This window comes from Lissotriton helveticus, chromosome 12, assembly GCF_964261635.1.
Source record: "Lissotriton helveticus chromosome 12, aLisHel1.1, whole genome shotgun sequence".
In the NCBI taxonomy this organism is placed as follows: Eukaryota; Metazoa; Chordata; class Amphibia; order Caudata; family Salamandridae; genus Lissotriton; species Lissotriton helveticus.
Genome location: NC_136073.1, coordinates 887,645,010 through 887,665,344, shown reverse-complemented (window position 1 = coordinate 887,665,344; position 20,335 = coordinate 887,645,010). Strand labels below are relative to the sequence as shown.

At 45.7% G+C, this 20,335-nt stretch overlaps 1 protein-coding gene across 3 annotated transcripts in view; it reads left to right on the top strand.

The window, feature by feature from the left end:
• Positions 1-8,468, top strand: part of LOC144799602 (phosphatidylinositol 4,5-bisphosphate 3-kinase catalytic subunit alpha isoform-like) — a 308,439-nt gene extending 299,971 nt beyond the window's left edge. For all 3 annotated transcript variants that reach the window (XM_078671001.1, XM_078670999.1, XM_078671000.1), the window contains one exon: positions 3,832-8,468. In XM_078671001.1, coding sequence (XP_078527127.1) covers positions 3,832-4,117 — 286 coding nt within the window. In that variant the 3' untranslated portion in view covers positions 4,118-8,468. The remainder of the gene's footprint in view (positions 1-3,831) is intronic.
• The last annotated feature ends 11,867 nt before the right edge of the window (positions 8,469-20,335 follow it).

The following is a 20,335-nucleotide window of genomic DNA, read 5'->3' as shown; positions in this document are numbered from 1 at the left end:
CATTTATTTCATTCTTTATCCAAACTAGTAGCCCTCCTGAAGGTCTCCCTCTAGCCGATTGACATGCTTCAATACTAAAAGTCCTGTAACCATTTTTAAATAAGGGTTCTCTAGCCCACGATTTCTGAAACAAACAAATATCGAACATAGCAATATATGTTTGCCAATCCGGATCTTGCAGTTTTCTTATAAGTCCGGCTACGTTCCAAGATATAATTTTAAGTCTACGATGGGATAGAGATTGTGTGGAGGCTTCAGGGGTGTTTTGGTTTAGTGCAAATTCCCTCACTGAGTCTCTTGGGGGTGAACATCAGGTATAAAAATTACAACATCCATAGGGTCACTTACAACTAGTTGGCTACTTTCATTTGGTGGATTTGTACCTAACAAGGGTGCTTTAGGCTGATCAATTTGTTGCAGGTACCGACTAGCTTGTAAGGGTGAATGAACTATTTCATTCACCTCAGGATGTCTATCTACAGGTTGAGATAGTCAATCTATTGCCTCTAGGTCACTGCAAGGTTGTGTGTTTACAAATTGGGGGTTGTTAGCGTATCCCTCAGTTCTACACTGTCTAATACAAATGTTTGATTTGAAAAGGAGGTGAGATCTTAAACTCATAATAATTAGATTTTCAGGGATTTCTTTGGACCAGAAGGATACCTTTATATCATCTAAGTTCCCTGTATCTTGAGGGATCCTTTCTACATTTTTTATGTCTGATCTAATAATGGACCGGATTGCCTTACCTTTCTGAACCAATGAGTAACTTTATTAAGAAGGGAGTCCTTATCTTCTCTTATGCTAGATGTTGATCTCGGTACATTAGTTAAAAAAATACTATGCCCATTTTGCTTTTCATCCCTTGTACTATAGCTACTAGAGTGCTTCATACTATTCCACTCATTTACCCCAGAATGAATTCTTGCGTTACCTCCCATGGACCCGAGGGTTGGTGAATATCGGTTGTCCAAGGGCCTGGTGACATATCTATTTTGGTTCTCATTGGGGGGAGGCCTCATTGACGATGTTCTATCTAAAAACTGCAGGGATTCACGGACACTTGAGCTCTCTATCAACCCACCCTTTTCCAACGATCTTTTGATAACTCTTTGTGGTAGAGGAGGGTTTCCTTTATGTGGCAAATCTACGTGTTGATCCTTGCTAGTTTTATTTGTTGGTTTTGGTCCCCATTTACTAATAGTGGGGGGGTCGGGTTTTTTCCCCATCGGTAGATTTACCCCAGGGTTAACTATTGAAATAGTATCTAGGATAGGAGGGGGACAAGTTGTAAGCGCCTCAATCATTCTCTCTATAACCAAGACCTCCTCTTGAACTATATTAAGTTTTTCGAAAAGGGCCTTCACCAGATTATGAGTGGGCACTATGGCATTCTGTAGGAGTTCCTCTGGTGTAGGCAGATCGTTCGGGCAGGTTACAACATTGCCTAGCAAACAGTCCCCCTCGGGTTCCTCATCATTAAGCTCTAGCGGCGAGAACCTTTCTTTGTTGCTTCTTTCCCTCTTTTTCCTTTCTTTCCTTCTTTCTTTGAATCCTTTCTTTCTCTTTCCTTATTTCTTTCCTGTTTTCTTTCTTTTGTTTCCTTCTTACCCTCCACTTTTCGTTCAATTTTTGAATTTCTTTCGGCTGACAGCCAATGGTAGGACAACTCGCTTTTTTTTAGGTTTGTGTTAACCAAGACCTTTTGATTTCACTAAAATGATGTTTATGACATAGTCACTTTATAGAGCTTTCAGCCACAATGTATCCATTTATCAGTGGTTGTATAATTCATATTTTTCTCTGACCCACTCGAGCATACATCCAAGAGCAATGTATCGGCCCACTTGAGCCATTGCCTCACTTATCTTTGAGTCCGGCATGCTGCCCCTTTCACACGGAAAACATGCACACACAAGTAGTTCCTTTCAGTGACAAAGAGTACTATGGTAATGTGTCCCTTTTTGAGACCAAACAGCATTTTTAGCTTTAGTCAATGTTTTTCTTTTAGATTGACAAATGCCTGGCAGCTTTCTAAACTATAAAGGTTTATAAAAACCATAACAAAACAAGAATTGCAAAAAGGCTGGTGAACAACGCAAGACCTTTTGGCTTTGCAAATGCTTGTGTTACGAGACGTTAGCACCATCTTAGGGATAGGTTGCCCTGATATAAAAAAAGAGGCATTCAAATAATTGAAGGGCTATAATGATGGCTCCATTGCCATTAACCCTTCATTTCATATAGAAACAGAAAGCTGGGCAAGTCTAGTAACCCCAATACCCAGGGCAGGTTCACTATAGCAAGCAAGATGGTTTCCTCGGTTAACCATTTCGCTTGCTATACAGAAACAAAAAGAGCAGTTTAGCTTTGCCTTCTGTGCCCACCTATCTCCTCACCAGCTTCTATTATCTCTGCTTCAGCATTCCACTGTTCTTGCTTTTCTCCATTTTTTTCTGAGCACTTTCCACTATTTTTTCTTCTATCACCTCAGAAGTCCATGCTCTCCCTGATGTTTCTCATTCCTGAGCAGAACCAGATTCCCCCCCCCCCCCCACACTTTTCTAAGCAGTTTCCTCTGCCAGTTTCAGGACTTCCTGCTTCTTACAGTTCACTGTACTTCTACATTCTCTTCTTCCCGGCCACTTCCTGTTTTCTCCCTGAGTAGTTCCCCCTTTGTCTTTTCTTTTTCTTTGCACTTCATTCTCCTCTTGCTTTATACAGTCTACCCTTGCCAAGACGGCAGCTACCCTTTCCCTGCCTCGCTTCATCACCCACAGTCTCCTGTCTCTAAAGTGCTTTCTTCATCCCCCTTTGAAGCAATTGTACGGCTGTGGACAAGGACTTGGGCAATGAGCCGTGGTGATTTGTGAACATCGAATGGTGACTTATTTGAGGATTTCATAAAAGGCATCATGGCCCTTTTGGTAAACCCTGTCACAGGCTTCTGCACACCCCACTGAGGCAGGGCCCTTTCTCTTACCCAGTCTTGTTTTTTTAACAATCTCAAACTATAGACATTCTAATGTGTTGCTTCATTTGATAACAAAGCAAAACCAAAGGGGATGATGGACGGAGTGTTGAACATTGCAAGCACTCACCCCCAGTCAACTGATCTGGGTTTAATCCATCATCATTCTATAGCTCACTCCGCCACCCCAGTTCAGACATGGCCATATGCAAATCAGTCTGACCCTGTGCCTCATGGAAACAATCAGCCCGAACTGCCAAGCCATGTCTTCCCTGGACCGGAAATAAGCATCCTGGGACCGGTTTTGGATTCATAATCCTCATCAGCCAGGCTATCTTGAATCCAATGGTAGAGTGAGCAAGGGACCCACGTTTGGGCATACCCTGCCAACTTAGGGCGAACAAAGCAAAACCAAAGGGTATGATGTACGGAGTGTTGAACAATGCAAGCACTCACCCCCAGTCAACTGATCTGGGTTTAATTCATCACCGTTCTTTAGCTCACTCCGCCACCCCAGTTCAGACATGACCATATGCAAATCAGTCTGACCCTGTGCCATTGTTCATTTGATAACGTTAACTGGGATTTTGAGATGTATCATTAGTCACGAGATGGTCCCTTTAATGTTCTGAAGATGGCTTGAGAAGCCTGCCCATTGGTCCTAGCGGGAGTTAGAAGCCATGAACATCAAGGGATGGTAACAGAGCAGGTCACGCGAAGACTGCCTATCATAACAGCTGTGTTGTTTTGTAGTGGGAACTCTTAAAGCACACCAATTAGCTTCTGTTGTTTTGTTTTTGATGTTGCATGTGAATCATTTGCACGTGTTTACACTACCTTGCCTTTATCCCTTGTCCCAGGTTTCAGGAGATGTGTTACAAGGCCTACCTGGCAATCCGCCAGCACGCTAACCTCTTCATCAACCTCTTCTCCATGATGCTGGGATCCGGCATGCCGGAGCTGCAGTCCTTTGATGACATTGCCTACCTACGCAAGACACTGGCTCTGGACAAGACTGAGCAGGAGGCCCTGGAGTACTTCACCAAGCAGATGAACGATGCCCACCACGGTGGCTGGACCACCAAGATGGACTGGATCTTCCACACCATCCGCCACATGCCCCTGACCGAGGGCGGGCACGACTAGCACACAGTGGAAGGTGGCCACCACCAAATTCAATCAAAACACAGACCTTGCTCCTCTGTGGAGAATGACCAGCATGGGTTCTACGGTGTCTTTCAGGCTGCGGTTTCTGAGCAGCCAGGACTGTGGTCGTCAGCGGACAGCACAGCCAGCATCTAGCACTTTCAAGAGCAAGATTGTGCTGCACTAACGCGCAGGTCCTTCGGGGTCCAAATTGAGGGAATGAGGATTTACATTCTTTGGATCTAGTGTGATTAAACCTCACAGAAGGTGCTAGGACAGTGAGTCAGATGTTTAAGTGGTCTTCTATATTAGATACCCCTGAAGGCAGCGCACACGGCGATGCCTCATTGAAGATACATCGACGTTTAAGAGATTTGCTGATGTCCAGAAGGCTCTACAAGTTCTCTAAGGTGCTGGATTTGAAATGAAATGTCTTCTTTGTGAGATTCGTATGTGCATTTACACCTTTTAGACTTTTCTGTGTTTATAGGATTTATATTTGCCTTGCATTGCCTCCAACTACGACGGTGCCCTATACTGCATCCGGTTCAATGAAGGATATTGGAGTTTTCAGTCAACATGAAGCGTCTACTCTTTAGCCGGGGTAATGTAAAGACTTTCCGGTGTTTGAATAAACATTGCTTGCAGGTGGTGCAGGGGGGGTTGAAAAGGAGGTATTTTCCAGAGGACGAGCTTGGGCTTCGCGATGGTCTGCAACCTGAAATGGAAGTTCTGCGCAAGATGCAGCAAGAGAATGACTCGAATGTAGATTGTGTTGGCGCTTACAGGATATCTAGACTGTAACGGGACAATGTCGATGGAGATGCACGTGGAAGGAGCAGGAGAAGATAGTGAATGGGACCTTTTAATCTAGAAGCGTGAATCACTATACCACAAAAAAAGAACCGCATAGAACTAGGGGAACACAAATACCGAGAAGAAACACTGACCCGTGAAGGAGAAGTGATATTGCACTAAGAGTCCATTGCTAGCCACCAAGGTGGTATGGATGAAAGTTTTGTTTTCTTTTTACTCTGTGAGATTAAGTTGGGTGAAACGAGTGGACCAAAGACTGGCACGGAGAGGAGAACCTTTTCCTTAATGACCGCCTGTATTGCGGAAGCTCAAGCACTGTCGTCACAAGGGGCAGATGGATGCAGGGGATTGGGAAAGAATGACAGACACTTCCATGTTTGAACTGGGGGATTTTAAGTGAGGTGAGGATTCCAAGGTGTTAAACATTTTAACGATGGATACCTAAAGCGATAGGCGGTGAATCCGACTCTGATTCCTCCAGGACTGGGTGGCACAGGAGAGAGTCACCTCTAGGGCTGGGTGGGTGCTGGGGATTGGCACAACAGTACTTACCCTTTTGAGGTGTCTGTGCAGAGCTGTGTATGATGCCAGTGTTTCAAGGGCAGGAGATGCTGAGATTCACTGGCTGAGCTCGGTTGTGGTCCCAGTGCTTGAGTAGCAGAGGTTGTGCATGAGGAGAGCTGTGAGCGAGACCCAGCAGAAGGATAGCCGCATTCCTCGATTGCAGGAGGGAATTGCATTCGCAGACCGATAGGCACGTCCCAGTATTGAACATGGGTGGGTGGGGTACTGGATGCAAGCACTAAGTTGTAGTAACAGAGCGGAGTAGGAAGTCGGGCGCAGGGGGTGCTGCAGAGCCAGATTCATGTGCATTGGTCGGACACTGTGTATTGCAGTACTGAAATAGCAAGGGGTACTGCAGGGTAGGATTGAGATGTGTTAGTAGAGCTCTATGGGTCCAGTTCTAGAATAGCAGGGCAGGAGTGAGATGCATGGCAGAGGTGTGTGTGGGGGACCATACACTTGGTTAGCCGGGATGCTGCAAGCAAAGTGAAGTCCATTGCTTGGTGTGAGTGGTGGTCCTGGGACAAGTGGAGAGGCTGCTGGGCAGAGTGAATGTGAATAAAAACATCTGGGCAGTATGAGAGCATCTTGTTTAAAGGGCCCTGGTTCCACCTTAGATTTAAGCTTCGCCGCGGAGGTCCAGGAGCTGAAGGTTTGACTTCTGTAACTAGTGGTCAGACCGTGACGTTAATGCAGCACCCAAAGGCAGTGGAAAGATCATGGGAGCATGCTGACAGAAACAGGTGAAACGTTTTACTGCTGATCAAGAATAGAGCTGAATTTGCAATAAGGGAACTTGGGATGAGTATTTCTATCTGGCTTTATATACAATGACCATGCAGAGCATTGTGGGAAAATTAGTAAAGCAAGAATAAAGAAGCGATTATTAGAAAGGAAGCAGCACTTACATTGCAACATGCAAAAATAACATGCGTTTGCTATGTACATCAATGTAAAATTATGGTTCAAAGATAGTAAAGGACATAGAATTGAAAGAGGGATGACACTGCCCTAACCACAAGACTCTGATGAGCTTTTGAAAAACCAAGAAAGTGTAATGCTGAAAATATCTGTCTTCAATCCAGTTTATGAGTAGGCAAAGTTTATGAGCAGACTTCAGGGTCACAGAATCCTGTGGCACCAGGAATAATGTATCAGATTTGTCCCAACCCTAGGGAAGGTGAGCCTTTGAGGGAGAGCATCAACCCCTCCCTTGTGGAAGGAAGTGGACCTAACTGGTGGGAAGAACAGCGGTGAGTCCAGTAGTGAAAACAAATCCGAAGCGCACCCGCCAATCTGGCAAGCTGTTGGCCAGTATCTGTTCTCCTTCGTCTTACCAAACTGATTTAAAAAGCTGCTATTTCTCAGGCAATTTGTTTGAGTCCACTTGAGACTATTATCTTGGGATATCACAGAGCAGAGGTTGTCCTCATTAAGCAGTGGATTGCCTGTGTAGAAAGATTGTGACTGTGTTGAGCGCCAAGATTTGTTAGACTTGACTAGGCATCCAATGCCGTATATCACTTTATACTGATCTCCATACTGTTTGACAATGGGATCAGCGGTTCTGCCTTCGAGCATCACCTCTTTGAGGTGCATAATGCAAGCTGTGTCTCTGTCCCCTTATCGACTCTTCCTGGGAAGTCTGGAGTGTGCAGCATCACAAGGGTCCACTCTTCCTCTCTTTTTTTGAAAAGAATGTGTCTTTTCTCTCATCAAACTAATCCACTTCTTTAGTGCTCAGTCTTGTAAATTTGTGTATCTATGGTTCGCCAAGGACACTGACCCTTTCTCTTCCTCAAGGACATTCTAGTGACATTTTATTATCAAGCTCCAAGTCTTTCTGTAAGTCGAGGCCAAACAGAAGCCCCCAGATAAGATACCAATGGTGGGTCTGCCCTTAGAGCCAGCTGCACCTCTACGACCCGCCTTGGGTTCTGCTCTAATTTCTGAGCTGATTTCCAATCCGGCACCAAGATCCACGTCGCTCCCTGCAACTTTGACGCTGTTGCCAGAGGACGAATCCGTTTCTATCATCCTTTTGGACTCTAAGCTGAATCCATCTTGGCCCCAGTCATATCTTGGAACCGTACCAACCCACATGGCTCTAGTCCATTCAGAATCAGACAAAACCACGCCTAAATCTCATCGCTTCCCAAGGGCTCCTACAACGTATTGGTTTGGACTCTGACAAGAGCCAACCTACCTTCGAGGTGATAACAGTGATGAAGAGCAGTTTTTCCCCTAACATTGTGAGATGACAATGTATTTCGGGGTTCATAAGATGCCTGTGGGTTGGACATTTCTCTGGACAGTGGGTTGTGTTTTCCCACTGGACCAGTGACAGAAGAAATGCCGCCTTTATCATGGTAATGAGACACGTGGCAGAGGTTGTAGATTTACAGTTACCCACTGTGGTGGCTAAAACTAATGTTCTTCCAAAGTTTTACAACCTGGGCAAACCATCAGAACTTTTACTTTTATTATATGAGGCCCTACAGACACCCTCATGGGCACATGGTCTAAGCCCAGTCCTGTCCGTCAATGAACAGGCAAGGTGCCACACACCCCATGCCGGCACCATTTGACCCCGATTTTGTCACGCAGCACCCTTAACCAGAGAGTATGGTGGTTCAGGTTTCCACTAGTAGTGTGCAACCCAACTCTTTCCCCATGGGTCCTCCCGACAGTCGAAATGACTTGATATTTTTGGGAAGTGGATGTTTTCCTCGGCCAGCTTAACCCTCTGTTCAGTCAATGCCAGAAGCTTGCTGGGGAGCTACACGCACGCCTTATAGGGATCACTGAAAGAATATCGACTGAAAGAATATCGACCATCAAAAATATCGTTGAGAAAATATCGACAGTCAAAATATCGAGTTTCTATCTACAAACAGGTAAGTACAAAAATATCGAGTTAAAAATATCGTTTACAAAAATATAGTTGTAAAAAATATCGTATTTACTAAAAAACAGTGTTAAATTAAATTAATATTAATAATTAATTACTAAAATATACTTAAAATTACTTAAATTAACTTATAATAATTAAATAATTAATGAAAGTTAAATAAATATTTTTTTATTTCATATTTATTAAACATATATATATAGTAATAAAATATAATAAAATAATACCCAAAAACTGAAAACTGACCCTGAACCCTAAAAATACCCCTTTACCCAAAAACTGAAAACTGACCCTGAACCCTAAAAATACCCCTTTACCCAAACACTGAAAACTGACCCTGAACCCTAAAAATACCCCTTTACCCCAAAACTGAAAACTGACCCTGAACCCTAAAAATACCCCTTTACCCAAAAACTGAAAACTGACCTTGAACCCTAAAAATACCCCTTTGCCCAAAAACTGAAAACTGACCCTGAACCCTAAAAATACCCCTTTACCCAAAAACCCAAAACTGACCCTGAACCCTAAAAATACCCCTTTACCCAAAAACCCAAAACTAACCCTGAACCCTAAAAATACCCCTTTACCCAAAAACCCAAAACTGACCCTGAACCCTAAAAATAAAAACGATATTACTTCACTTACCTTAAAAACGATATTACTTCACTTACCTTAAAAACGATATTTTGGCTGTCGATATTCTGTCCTGTCGATATTTTCTCCAAACGATATTTTGGAGTCGATATTATGTCCAAACGATATTTTGGAGTCGATATTATGTCTGTGTACCGCCTTATAGGACATTGTTGGCGAGATCCTGCAGGCAGTGTCTGAGGAATTTTGTACCAATTTGGTTCATACTATCCAAGATGGTCAGGACGCTGCTAAGTATATTATCTGCACTGGACTGAACATCACACTTGTGCTTCGATGAGTGTAGTCGATTGTATCTCACCCAGTTATTGTGAAGGCCGATGTCGGACAGGGAAGAGCACCGAAAAAAGGGAAAAAATACACCCAATCCTGGTCTTCACAAGTTACCACTATTGTTACTTACCAACAGTAAGTAGTTGGATCAAAACAGTACAGATGACCTCTGGTGTGTTTCCTGTACCTGGCCAACGGGAGTTGGGAAACAACTAATACCTGTCAGAGTCACCGACTCTGTTAGACCCCAAAGGTCCACACGTGCACTGCTGCACCGTGTGGATGACACAGTGAGTGATTCCTACAACTCACTGCAGGCGAAGTGAGTTCCTACTTTCCCAAGTAGCCTTCAGGCTTCTTGGCAGCAACACAAGGTGCAACCGGGTCCAACAGAAGGGTCCGAGCAGCAGAAGTCTTGCTCTGCAGTTCTTTGAATGGGCTCCAAGGCTCTGATATCAGGGCTTAAATGAGCTTCATATTCTGAGGGCTACAGTCAGAACTTTCAGCCAGTCGCTAGGGAATTAGCCGCTTAGTCCAATGGGCATGGAGCTTACATGAGGGGGCACAGGCCCTCCGGAAGAGTTTTCTTATGGTGTTAGCATTACCGACTGTGGGAACTTATCCAAGGATTTTGTCCCCGTTTCATTTCTTGTCCAATATGTGAAGAAGTGAGGCTCACAGGAGCATGGTATTCCTGCAGACCAAGGGCTAAATTAGGAAGGCACCTCTCGAGAGACAGGATGGTTCAGATATCGTACAGCATGCTCCATGTTTGTCCTTTCTGCGACAGTGTCAGGAAATGTGTCGACCAATGGCCGCGGCGGTGGCTCGATGGCAGTTTAGCTCCAAGGCCAGCAGCATCTATGAAGAGACTCCTTCGACCATCAACTTGGAATAAGAAACTGTAACTCTGTGCCAAATTTGAAGGCAACTCTTTCCCCTTGAGATTCCTTTCCCTGTTGCCATCAGCACTCTACTGGGAAAGTGTTTGGGTCCACTTGAAGAATTCCACATGCGCGTCTGATCCATCATGTATGGGTCTTATTTTCCTTTTGATGTTGATGATAGAGCTTTGTACATCCAAGAGCCTGAAAAGGAATTCTGTATACACATATCAAAATAAATCTATATATATTTTTAAATGCAGAAGCCACATTATGACACGTTGGGGTATGTTCAAAAACGAAGGGCTGAATATGTTATACTTGAAAAATATTAATGTCTTGACATTTGAAGTTGAGCAGACTGAATAAATTTGACTTATTATAATGTGACTGTCATAAGGTGTTGTGTGCATATTCTGGCTGGGTGTCCAGTGAGAGGTCTTTAATGTGTCTGTGAACCATAAACTGCAGAGGTACAGCTGCCAGGAGGACCTCGTCTTTGCACTGTGTTGCTCATGTCCATTTCTGTACTGTTCTAGTCTGACCCTTACTGTCCTCCATTGGGAACGACCATTGCACAGTGCCGCAACTTGTAGATTGCGTTTTAAGAGCAAGCTTTGGAAAAACGAATAGGTCTGGCTATACATTTCATAATTAAAAGTGATTCTATGCAAGGACCGGAGGCTCAGATTATGCATTCCTTTTTCCTTTGTTTGAGCTCAACAGCCAACAGAATCATGAACAACAATTGAAAACACTACATTACCCAAGAGTCTTTTAAACTCAAACGTAGATGTCCACCAATGGCCTTGCTCTCCCTAGTATATAGACATCAGGGAAAGGCAGTTCCTCTTTCTTCGATGCTCAGCAGCCAGATAAGTGCCTTTCCTTTCTGATTGTCTATTTACTTTACTGCGGTGATTACTGAATGTGTGACAGCTTATTTGTAGTCTGGGGGCAAAGACGTCAGTGTTAATGTGTGTGTGCTGTTGAGCTTGAGGGGTCACTCTCTGGCGCAGCCTCCTCTTCTTCCCCTTTCCCCCCCTTTTTAGGTCTCGCCTACGCAGCGCACATGCGCTGCATTGGAGAAAGACCTCTAGCCGTCGGTTCCCTTTTTGAGGCAAAAACGTGCACGCGTTGCATTGCTTTGAATGCAACGCGTGCACGTTTGAGCTATTCCCTTGCGGGAGCGAGCGCTGGCTTGCTCCAGCAAGGGAATCGCGCAGGCCCCCTCCTCTCTCCCTCCCCCTGCTGCCAGCGCGAGGCGCATGTACTTGGTTTTTTGTATCAGTCCCCCCGGGGCACAAGCAGGCATCCACTTCTGACTTTTTGCTCCAATCAGCTGTAATGACAGAAGTGGATGCCTGCTTGTGCCTCGGGGGAACTGCAGGACATAGGCGGCCCGCTTACAAGTCCTTTATTGTCATATCTTCTTCGCGAATAGGGCAGAGCCGTGTTAAAAAGTGACCCAGCATGTAAACTAGGTGGCAGGATGCACAGGAAGCAGAACAATGGCGTCCGGTTATTTCCCAACAAAGAACACATTAAATCCCCATGTTGCTTCAGATTATTTCACTCCTGAGCTCAGGAATCAACTGGGAGCCTCGCTGTCATAAATTAAGAATCCAAGTGCAGCATCGCCAGAGCAGCCAAAGTACACAGCACACGCTGCAGAAGAACATGAGCAGATTATCGCACAAACGAATACAATTGAAGCCCGGGGCGATGTGCTGAGGTGTCATGCACGCTGCCCTCACACAATGCCACCACAGAAGGTCAATCTCCAAGCATGACCCTGCCATCAATGTAAATTGGTAATTATGAAGTTCGGGTATGATTCAAGACAGAGTTTGTCTTTTTTTGCCCTTTTTTAAGGTAAGTTCCAGACTCAAGTTAATTACATTAGGATGCAGGAAAGCTATGAATTAACCAAAGCTACTACATTTTTGTTGGCAGGTTAAGTATTACCACAGTTATTCACAGCAGAAAAAAAGTGCGCATAGACTAAATGAAATAATCAAGTTTTTTTTTAATTGAATTAGGTGGGTGTGTTGAAACGTTGTTTGTGAGAGCTGAACAGAGGTCTGGCTTGGTTTTAAAAAAGTGACATTTAAAGTCACCGTCTCTTTCCAAGTTTGTGACCATATTCTAAACTTATGCTAAGATTTAATGAGGGTAGATCGTGGGTGTTGATGAAAGTGTGCACCCCACTGCTTTTACCTAATAAATGATGTTGGGGCAAAACGCCTCCTTGAAAGGGTCAATGAGGCGGACGAGGGTGTGTATAACTGTCGGGACAGAGTGTGATGTGTATAAATTAGCGCACCCCCCTCGCACTCCCTCCCCGACCCCTCCCTAGGATGCAGTTCTGTTCACATGCTAATATCTCGTAGCCCGGGGCTTTGGCCTAATGTGGCTGTCATGCATAAAGACACTTGCCCCATTGTGTGCGGATCACGTCAACTAAATCGTGGTCTTTCATGAAAGGGACTTTATGGCCACTTGTTTCCATTCTAAGGGAAAGCTCTCAGCATTTATTCAGCAAATGCTGTAAGGGGCGATGCTAATGTACCCGCTAATTCCTGAAAGATTTTCGCGGGGCAAGGATCTGTTGGAGCCCATGACTTGGCCATCTTTATGAACTCCACCACTTTTTTAGTTGTAAGTAGTGGGACATTACAGAAAGCTAGGTGGTTGTTATCCATGAAGGTAATTTCAGAGAATGTGGAGTTATCACTTTGGCCTACCTTAAAGTCCCTGTAGACCACCGCAACTTTGTTTTTGAAACATTTGGCTGTGTTGTCGCATAGATTATGCTTTGGAACTATGGTGTTAGCATTAGGGGGGTCAAAAAAGCAGGTGGGCAGTTCTAAAAAGCTCCCTGGAGGGATTTAGCCACTTTGATTTTAGCAGTAAAAAAATATTTCCAGCTATAATCTCCAATTTGTAATCTAGGATGAGACACTTGTATTTAGTCTTCTCTCCCGGAAAGAAACTACCCCTCCAGATTTTTTCTGTTTTCAACAGCTTGTTTTAGTTCCCCCAACTTTTGGGAATACCATCCCGCTGTAGCGCGTATTCTATGACTTTCAATTGCTTTGAGGGGAGACACTTTATTAGCTGCCTCCCTAATCTAAGTGAAGAAATTGGCCACAGTTTCATTCAAGTCACCGGTTACTGTCAGTGGGGAAGATACTAAAATCTCAGCCAATTAATTTTTATACACTTTATTCCAGGCCCTATCGACTTAACCAAAGGAATGAGGATACAACATTTTACAACCCTGTGATCCGACCAAGTGTCTGGGAAATTGTCCTCAATATGTAAATCGGTATGACTGGAAAATACTACATAAAGGGTATGACCCACAGTGTGAGTAAGGGAGTTGACTAACAACTTTAAATCAAAGTTGGACATGTTATCAATAAGTGTCCTTGAGTCTTTATTGGCCTCATCATCTAGGTGAAAACTAAAATCTCCTAGAATTGTATAACAAACGTAATGTATACTGGTTTCACAGAAATCACTGAGGGATTCTAAGAAACTTGCGTGGGAGCCAGGTGGTCGGTAGATCAGTAAGCCATAAAACATGCCATTATGGTTTAGTTTGCAATTAAATGCAAGAACCTCACTACCGACCATGACCAGAGGTTCGCACCTAATTTCCAGGTTGTCCCTCTAGATTATTGCCAGTCCCCATCTTGTTTACCCTCTCGGTCCAATCTAAAAATTGCATAGCCAGTAGGGAGAGCAGTCACTACATATGGGTCAGAGAACTTGTCAGCCCAAGTTTCTGTTAAAAAAGAGCCATTGGGAGTGTACGTGTCTAGATAATCAAAGAGTTCATATTTATGCTTGATTGTCGATCTAGTATTCAGCAAGGTCCAGTTTAATTTAGTGGTTGAAATCAGTAGAGGTCTCAGGGGGAAGCGCCCCGTTCTCGGTTTGACCTGTCTTTCACAAGGCCCAGAGAGCAGGCATAGTGACAGTTCACACAAACATATTGAGTATCAACCAAATTGAAAATAAAATGGTCACATTAAGGAACCTTACCTCTCATATTAAGTTGAAGTAGCGCCTCTCTCGTGTATGATAAGATTTGACCAGGGGCCTGGTGCAGGCCGAAGACCGACCGCGGATGAGCGCAGACAGGCTTGCCTTGGGTTCACCTTGGGCGCGTCAGCAGCACACCAGCTGCGCATCTGTGCTGCTGTCAGGTTAAAATGGGTCAGGAGCTCTAACCGGCTCCTCCCACCAACAGCCCGATTGGTTTCCCTGCACCAACTATAGGACCAACTCAGCGTGGTAACCAAAGCGCGAGTCGTGTCGTTAAAAACAGCATAAAGCAGATATAAAGACTATTTCCAGCACAGTTCCCCCAATATAGTGCAACAGCAGATTTCAGGGCAAAAGTGCACATAGGTACATTAAAAGGCACTGTCTTCCCCGGTAGCAGAGCGTCCGTGCCACCACAAGATTAAACAAGCATTGGCATAGCTAATAGGTCTCGCTTTTGGGACCTTATAAGTGTTTAGCCATGCAACGGTTGGTGTTGCTGCACCAAGGATATTGTGCTTCATAACTAAATACTTATAAGGTCCCAAAAGCGAGACCCATTGGCTAAGCCAATGCTTGTTTCTTCTTTCTAGGGCGCCTCACAAAGTCCGCAGCGCTGGAACCTTTGACCCCTCTCGCCCACAGAAACGGAGGTTTCACCGCTTGCCGCGGTTATTCAGGCAGCGGGGGCGTCCACGGTCAGGATCAGCCCGCTTCTGCAGCTGCCGGGTGCAGTGGGTCCGGGGTAAGCCATTGAGTTCCCTGGATTGGTGTGGTGACTATTCGGTGCCTTTAGAGGGCACTCAAGCTCTCTACAGGTGGCCCGCGTGTCCAGTTAGCCTGCTCCTCTGCCTAAGAATCACGACAGCAGGTTCGGCTAATTGCCTTCAAGCATGCGTTGCCCGCCTCAGGTTTTTTTTACACAGCATACTCCATTTGGTGGCTCTAGAGTCCGTAGAGTTCCCAATCTCCGTAATCCTCTCCGTGAGAGCCTACTTTATCTTACTGGATATATGCTTCCCTCATCAAGTCTTGGCTAACACACACTGGCCCCTCTGCTAGTAGAAAGACATAACTCTGCAGGACTATGGCAAATTCCAAAGAGCAGTACTGCTCCCTTTCAATGAGGAGCTCGTAGTTTTCCTTGCTTCTTTCAGAGCCATTTGAAACCATTAATAGGCAAGTGCTGCTGCTGGATGCCAAATCCAACATACTACCATATGGTAGGGAGGATAGGGGCCCACCCCCATCCACCCCTGGGGGCCCAAGGGAACGCCTGAGGATCTCCAGTGGCAAAAATACCACCTCTAGGGTTCAGCAAAACTCTCCACCTCCTGATGCTTTTGAAAGGCTATGCCGAGCCGCCTTAAAGCGCCGGGTGGATGCCCAAGGGAGTCGGAAGACTGAAAGTCCTCTGATTAGCCCCGATGATGACGGGGAGAGGTGGCAGGTTTGGTGATGGAGGGTGGGCTTTTCGAAGACCCCTTCATCAAAGAACTCTCCAAGTTCGTGACTGTGTTCCTCACTTGAAAAACGCAACTACTAAGGTGCAAAGTATTTGGTCAGAAGTTTTTTTGGAGGGGCTGGGAGAGGCAGGGGACACTTGCCCAGCCATTTGTACAACACAGTACTGAACTGCAAATGAAGCGATCTATGCAGTGACAGGACCAGAAGAGATTCGGTAGGAATTCTTCTCCTCCCATGGTCCCGGATGAGGTAGCGGCGACAAAGTTGCCTTCTGGGATGTTTCCAATGCGCAAGGAGGAACTAACGGTAAGTAGCGCCATTTCTTCCTCCGCAAGGGTGGAGGGCAGGCTGTATTTTTTCATGCACAAATGGGGGCCCTAACGGGAGCTGCATAGGAACTCCAAACTGTGGCGGGGTTCCACTTAGTTCTGTGGCGCCCCTCGCCAAATGGCCCGTTCATTACTGTAGGAAGCTTGGTCTCTATACAGTGCACTAAAAAGAAGTCACTGTGTAGAGAGTCCAGAGGATCTCCTATTGGCATAGAGAAGCTAAAGTAGTTAACACTAACGCTGTCTTATGTGGAAGTGTGGCGCGCAGTTAGGCATATCAGAGGGTAGTGCAAAGCATTTGTTGTACTCGCAGGGGCAATAAATGACACCCCCTCAAAGAATAAATCCGCGCAAAGATGCTTCTCGCAGTTAGGAACAAACCACTAGCAGGGGCAAAATCAGGACAGGTGGTCCACTGAAGTGGATCTCAGTGATATAGGTGTCCCTTGATGGCTGCTCACTCATGGTGCAGGGGGAATCCGGATTGGTGCAGGGCGTCCCGTACCCCAGGGGTTGGAGCTGCATGGCTCCGGTTGGTCCTGGTGTCTTCACACTTGCTGGGGAGGCAGATCTGACTTTCCAGAGCACAAGTACCTTCTCCTGGTCGTTTGTGGCGTCTTCGGAAAGGGGAGCTGCAAGGCGGTGGACCGGACTCTGCGTTTTGGTGCCTGTGAACTACAGTGGATTAGCTGCTCTACTGCAAGGGAGAATGTAGTTGATTTTTGAAGTACTGGCAACCTACCCAAGGCTGTGGTAGATCTCCAGCTTGCTGATCGAGTCACTCTGTGGTTGTCGTAGAGATACAAGCAGGCAGGGTTTTGTGCTAAAAGTCCACAACTCTTCTGCTGTTCTTGACAGGCAGCAACTTTTCTTTGCCCTACTTCTCTTGATCCTTCAAATCTGAGCTCTTGGGCTCAGGGGTCCCACCAAAATACTTAAAAGTAGGGGTGTTAACCGGAGTGACAGGTAGTAGACAATGGTCTGACTACCTTTTGGGGTTTTACACCTCTATATGCCCACTTCCAGTGGGAAGTGGGCATAACCCTGATCCTAGAAGGCTAATTCCATCCAAAACAAAATTGAGGAATCTGAAATGGTGGTGTCTACATCAGGGAGGCCCCCTTAGGGGTGGTGCTGGCTTATGTGGGACACATCTCCTAAATTAACTCATTTTCCCGCCGGTCTTGCTGCCAAAAAGTAGGGTCTGGACAGGGGTGGGCAACTCCACTACCTGGAGAGGCTTGAGTCGCATAACAAAGGCAGCAGGGCCTTTGAAGTTTCCCGCCCTGGAATGCAGTTCCTGCCTGGAGGAGTGAACCCCTCCGCCCAGAGCAGGCTTTGTTCCTGACCTCCAAGAGAGTAAGCTCCCACCTCAGGGGGTTAGAAACTTGTCTAGGGTGGCTGGCTGGTCGAGACCAGTCAGTGAACATACAAGGTGTCGGTATGTTGTCAGGGGGGAACCTAAAAGGTGCCCTCTGGGTGCACTTGTCAATACATCCAACACTGGCATCAGTGTGGGTTTCTTGAGAAGAGATGTTTTGTATCTCGGGGTACAGTGAAGCCATCATGTAGCTGGGGGAACTCATACTCATGAGTGTCCAGCCCGTGTACTGGGTATGGTTTCCCTGTGCACTTGTGGTGTCTAGGATTGATCTTCGAAGGGGACACATCAGCGCGTTCAGATGTGGCCACATATGGGTATATTGCAGCCTGCCTTAGGGCTGTAAGGCCTGCTGGAGGGGTGACTTATCTATACCACATGTAGTGTTTTGCAGGCGTGGCACACAGGTATGTGTGCCATGTCGACTCTGCTTTTCTCTGCACCGAGACATGCAGGCTGCAATGGCAGTTTGCATGAGCTTGGTGAGGTGTTCGTTAGTGTGACACAATTCATGCTGCAGCACTTAGAGACCCTCTTTAGTCCCCATGCCCTAAGTACCACATGTACCACGTACTAGGGACTTATATGGGTGCTAAAGTGGTGCCAATTGTGGAACAAAGGTACAGTTTAGGGAAAGAGCACTGCTGCTGGGGGACCTGGTTAGCAGGAACCCAGCACAATGTCAGTCAAATTTACATCAGATACCAGGCAAAATGTGTGGGGGGGGGTTAACCATGTCAAAAGGGGCCCTTTCCTACAGTTTGACTTTCTCACAAAAGGCCGATCAGTTGATAGATCGAGATGTAAGTGCCCTTGTAGAGAAGGGGCAATAACCACAGCTTCTCTCCATTCCAGGGGTTTCCTCAGCACCTTATTTCTGGTAGATCAAAATCACAAGGGGTTTCTCCCAGTCATAAATCTAAAAGAATTTAACAAATGGGTGGTCTTCCATCATTTAAAAATGGAATGTATGCAGCTATTCAGAGATGTACAACTGGTTGGTGCAACAAGATCTCAAGGATGTGTACCTGACTGTAGCCTTCCTGTAGGACTTTCATCCACGACATGGTGCTTCACCAATGTACCGTGCCCGGCAATGGAATGGCTTTGAGCAAGAGGGGTCAGACTCCTTGTGTACCCCAACGACGTTCTTCTGATGAACTAGGACACTGTTCGACTCCAGGACCAACCCCAACTTGCATCCTCACTCCTACTGGGCCTCAGTTTTATCATTAACATCCAATAATCCAAAGTCAACCCCTCACAAAGGATAGTCTTTCTGGAATTCGTCATCGACTCTGTTCAACAGACACTGAGAGTACCACAGAGGAAAAGGCCCTTGATCCGCAGAAAACTTCAGAGCACATTGCAAAAAAGCAAGATTTCACAACGACATTTGGCAGGATCGTAGGCCTACTGGCATCTTCCGCACAAGCAATTTTTTCTGGACCCATACATGTTCTTTCCCTAAACTTTACCTTTGTTCCACAATTGGCACCAATTTAGGACCCATACAAGTCCCAAATAAATGGCTGACGGAAGGCGATGCATCTCAGACCAGATTATGTCAAGATTTTCCTCAACCAAGACGCGCGCGGTTGGAGATCGAGTGTTGGCTGGAGGACGTGCATGCCTGGAACTGCAAGGCCATATTTGGAACAACCCCACATCTTGACATAGAATGTGATGCAAGCTGACTAGGATGAGTGGGCCTGCTGTGGGGATACTACCACAGGAGATCTCTGATCAGACTAAGAAGAAACTTTCCATATCAACTGCTTGAAATTCCTGGCTGGTTCCGTCGCAGTAAGGAGTCTGGTGCCGAAAAAAGGGGCATATTCACAAGTCCCATCGTCACTACAACTTCACTTGTAGTGACGTTTATTGTGGCGATAAGAGCTACGCGTTACTTACAAGGCAGCGTTAAGCCACTTAATATAGCTTAATGCTGCCTTATAAATAGGGCCCCCTTTCACGCTACACTTAGTGTGAAAGGGGAGGGCAATGGGTATTGTGGTGGGCGTTCCACCACAACACCCATTGAATTTGACGCTGCCCCCTATTTACAAGAGTAGCACAAATAGGAGGCAACGCCTAAATTAAGACCATGGAAAACCTGGTCTTAAACAGGTGAAACGAGGAGAAACGCTTTAGAAATGCTTTATTTCTCCTAGTTTTTACTGTTTCCATGTGTGCTGCGTTGTGCAGCACTCCTAGAAACAGCAAAACGCTGATAATTGTTTATGTACAGGAAGGTCCCCCTTCCTACACATGAACAATCTTTTAAAAAGATTTAAAGATTGTTTATGTGCAGGAAGGGGGACCTTCTTGCACATAAACAATCTTCCCCTCAACACAGGCTCCCTTACACTATGGTGTAAGGGTGCCTGCGATGGCGCTAGGCAGAAAAGTTAGCAACAGCGCAGGGGGAAACCCAGGGTTGCACCATATTCTATTAAATATGGTGCAGCTCTGCATTTCTAAAGTGACAAATTGTGTGGTTAGCCTTCTAGGCTTAACGACAAGCTTCGCCACTTCATTGTTAATATGTCCCAGAGTGTCTTGTTCCATTCTACTGAAGATGGACAATGTGTCGGAGGTGCTGTATATTAGCGGCATGGGTTCCAAGGAACTTGGCAAAGGACTTCTGGCAATACTGCCTGCATAACAAGATCTTGGTGATGCCGGAGTACCTTCCGGAGAGACTGAATCAGACAGCAGACTGTTATTCCAGACATCTGAGAGACTCCAGTGCCAAGCAGTTAGATCTGTCTCTCTTCCAGGGTATGATGAGCAATGGTGGCCATGCCAGATTGACATGTTAGCTTTGTGGCCTGTAGATTCAACAATGTGTATAGGGAGTTACCCTTTCTGGCAGGAAAA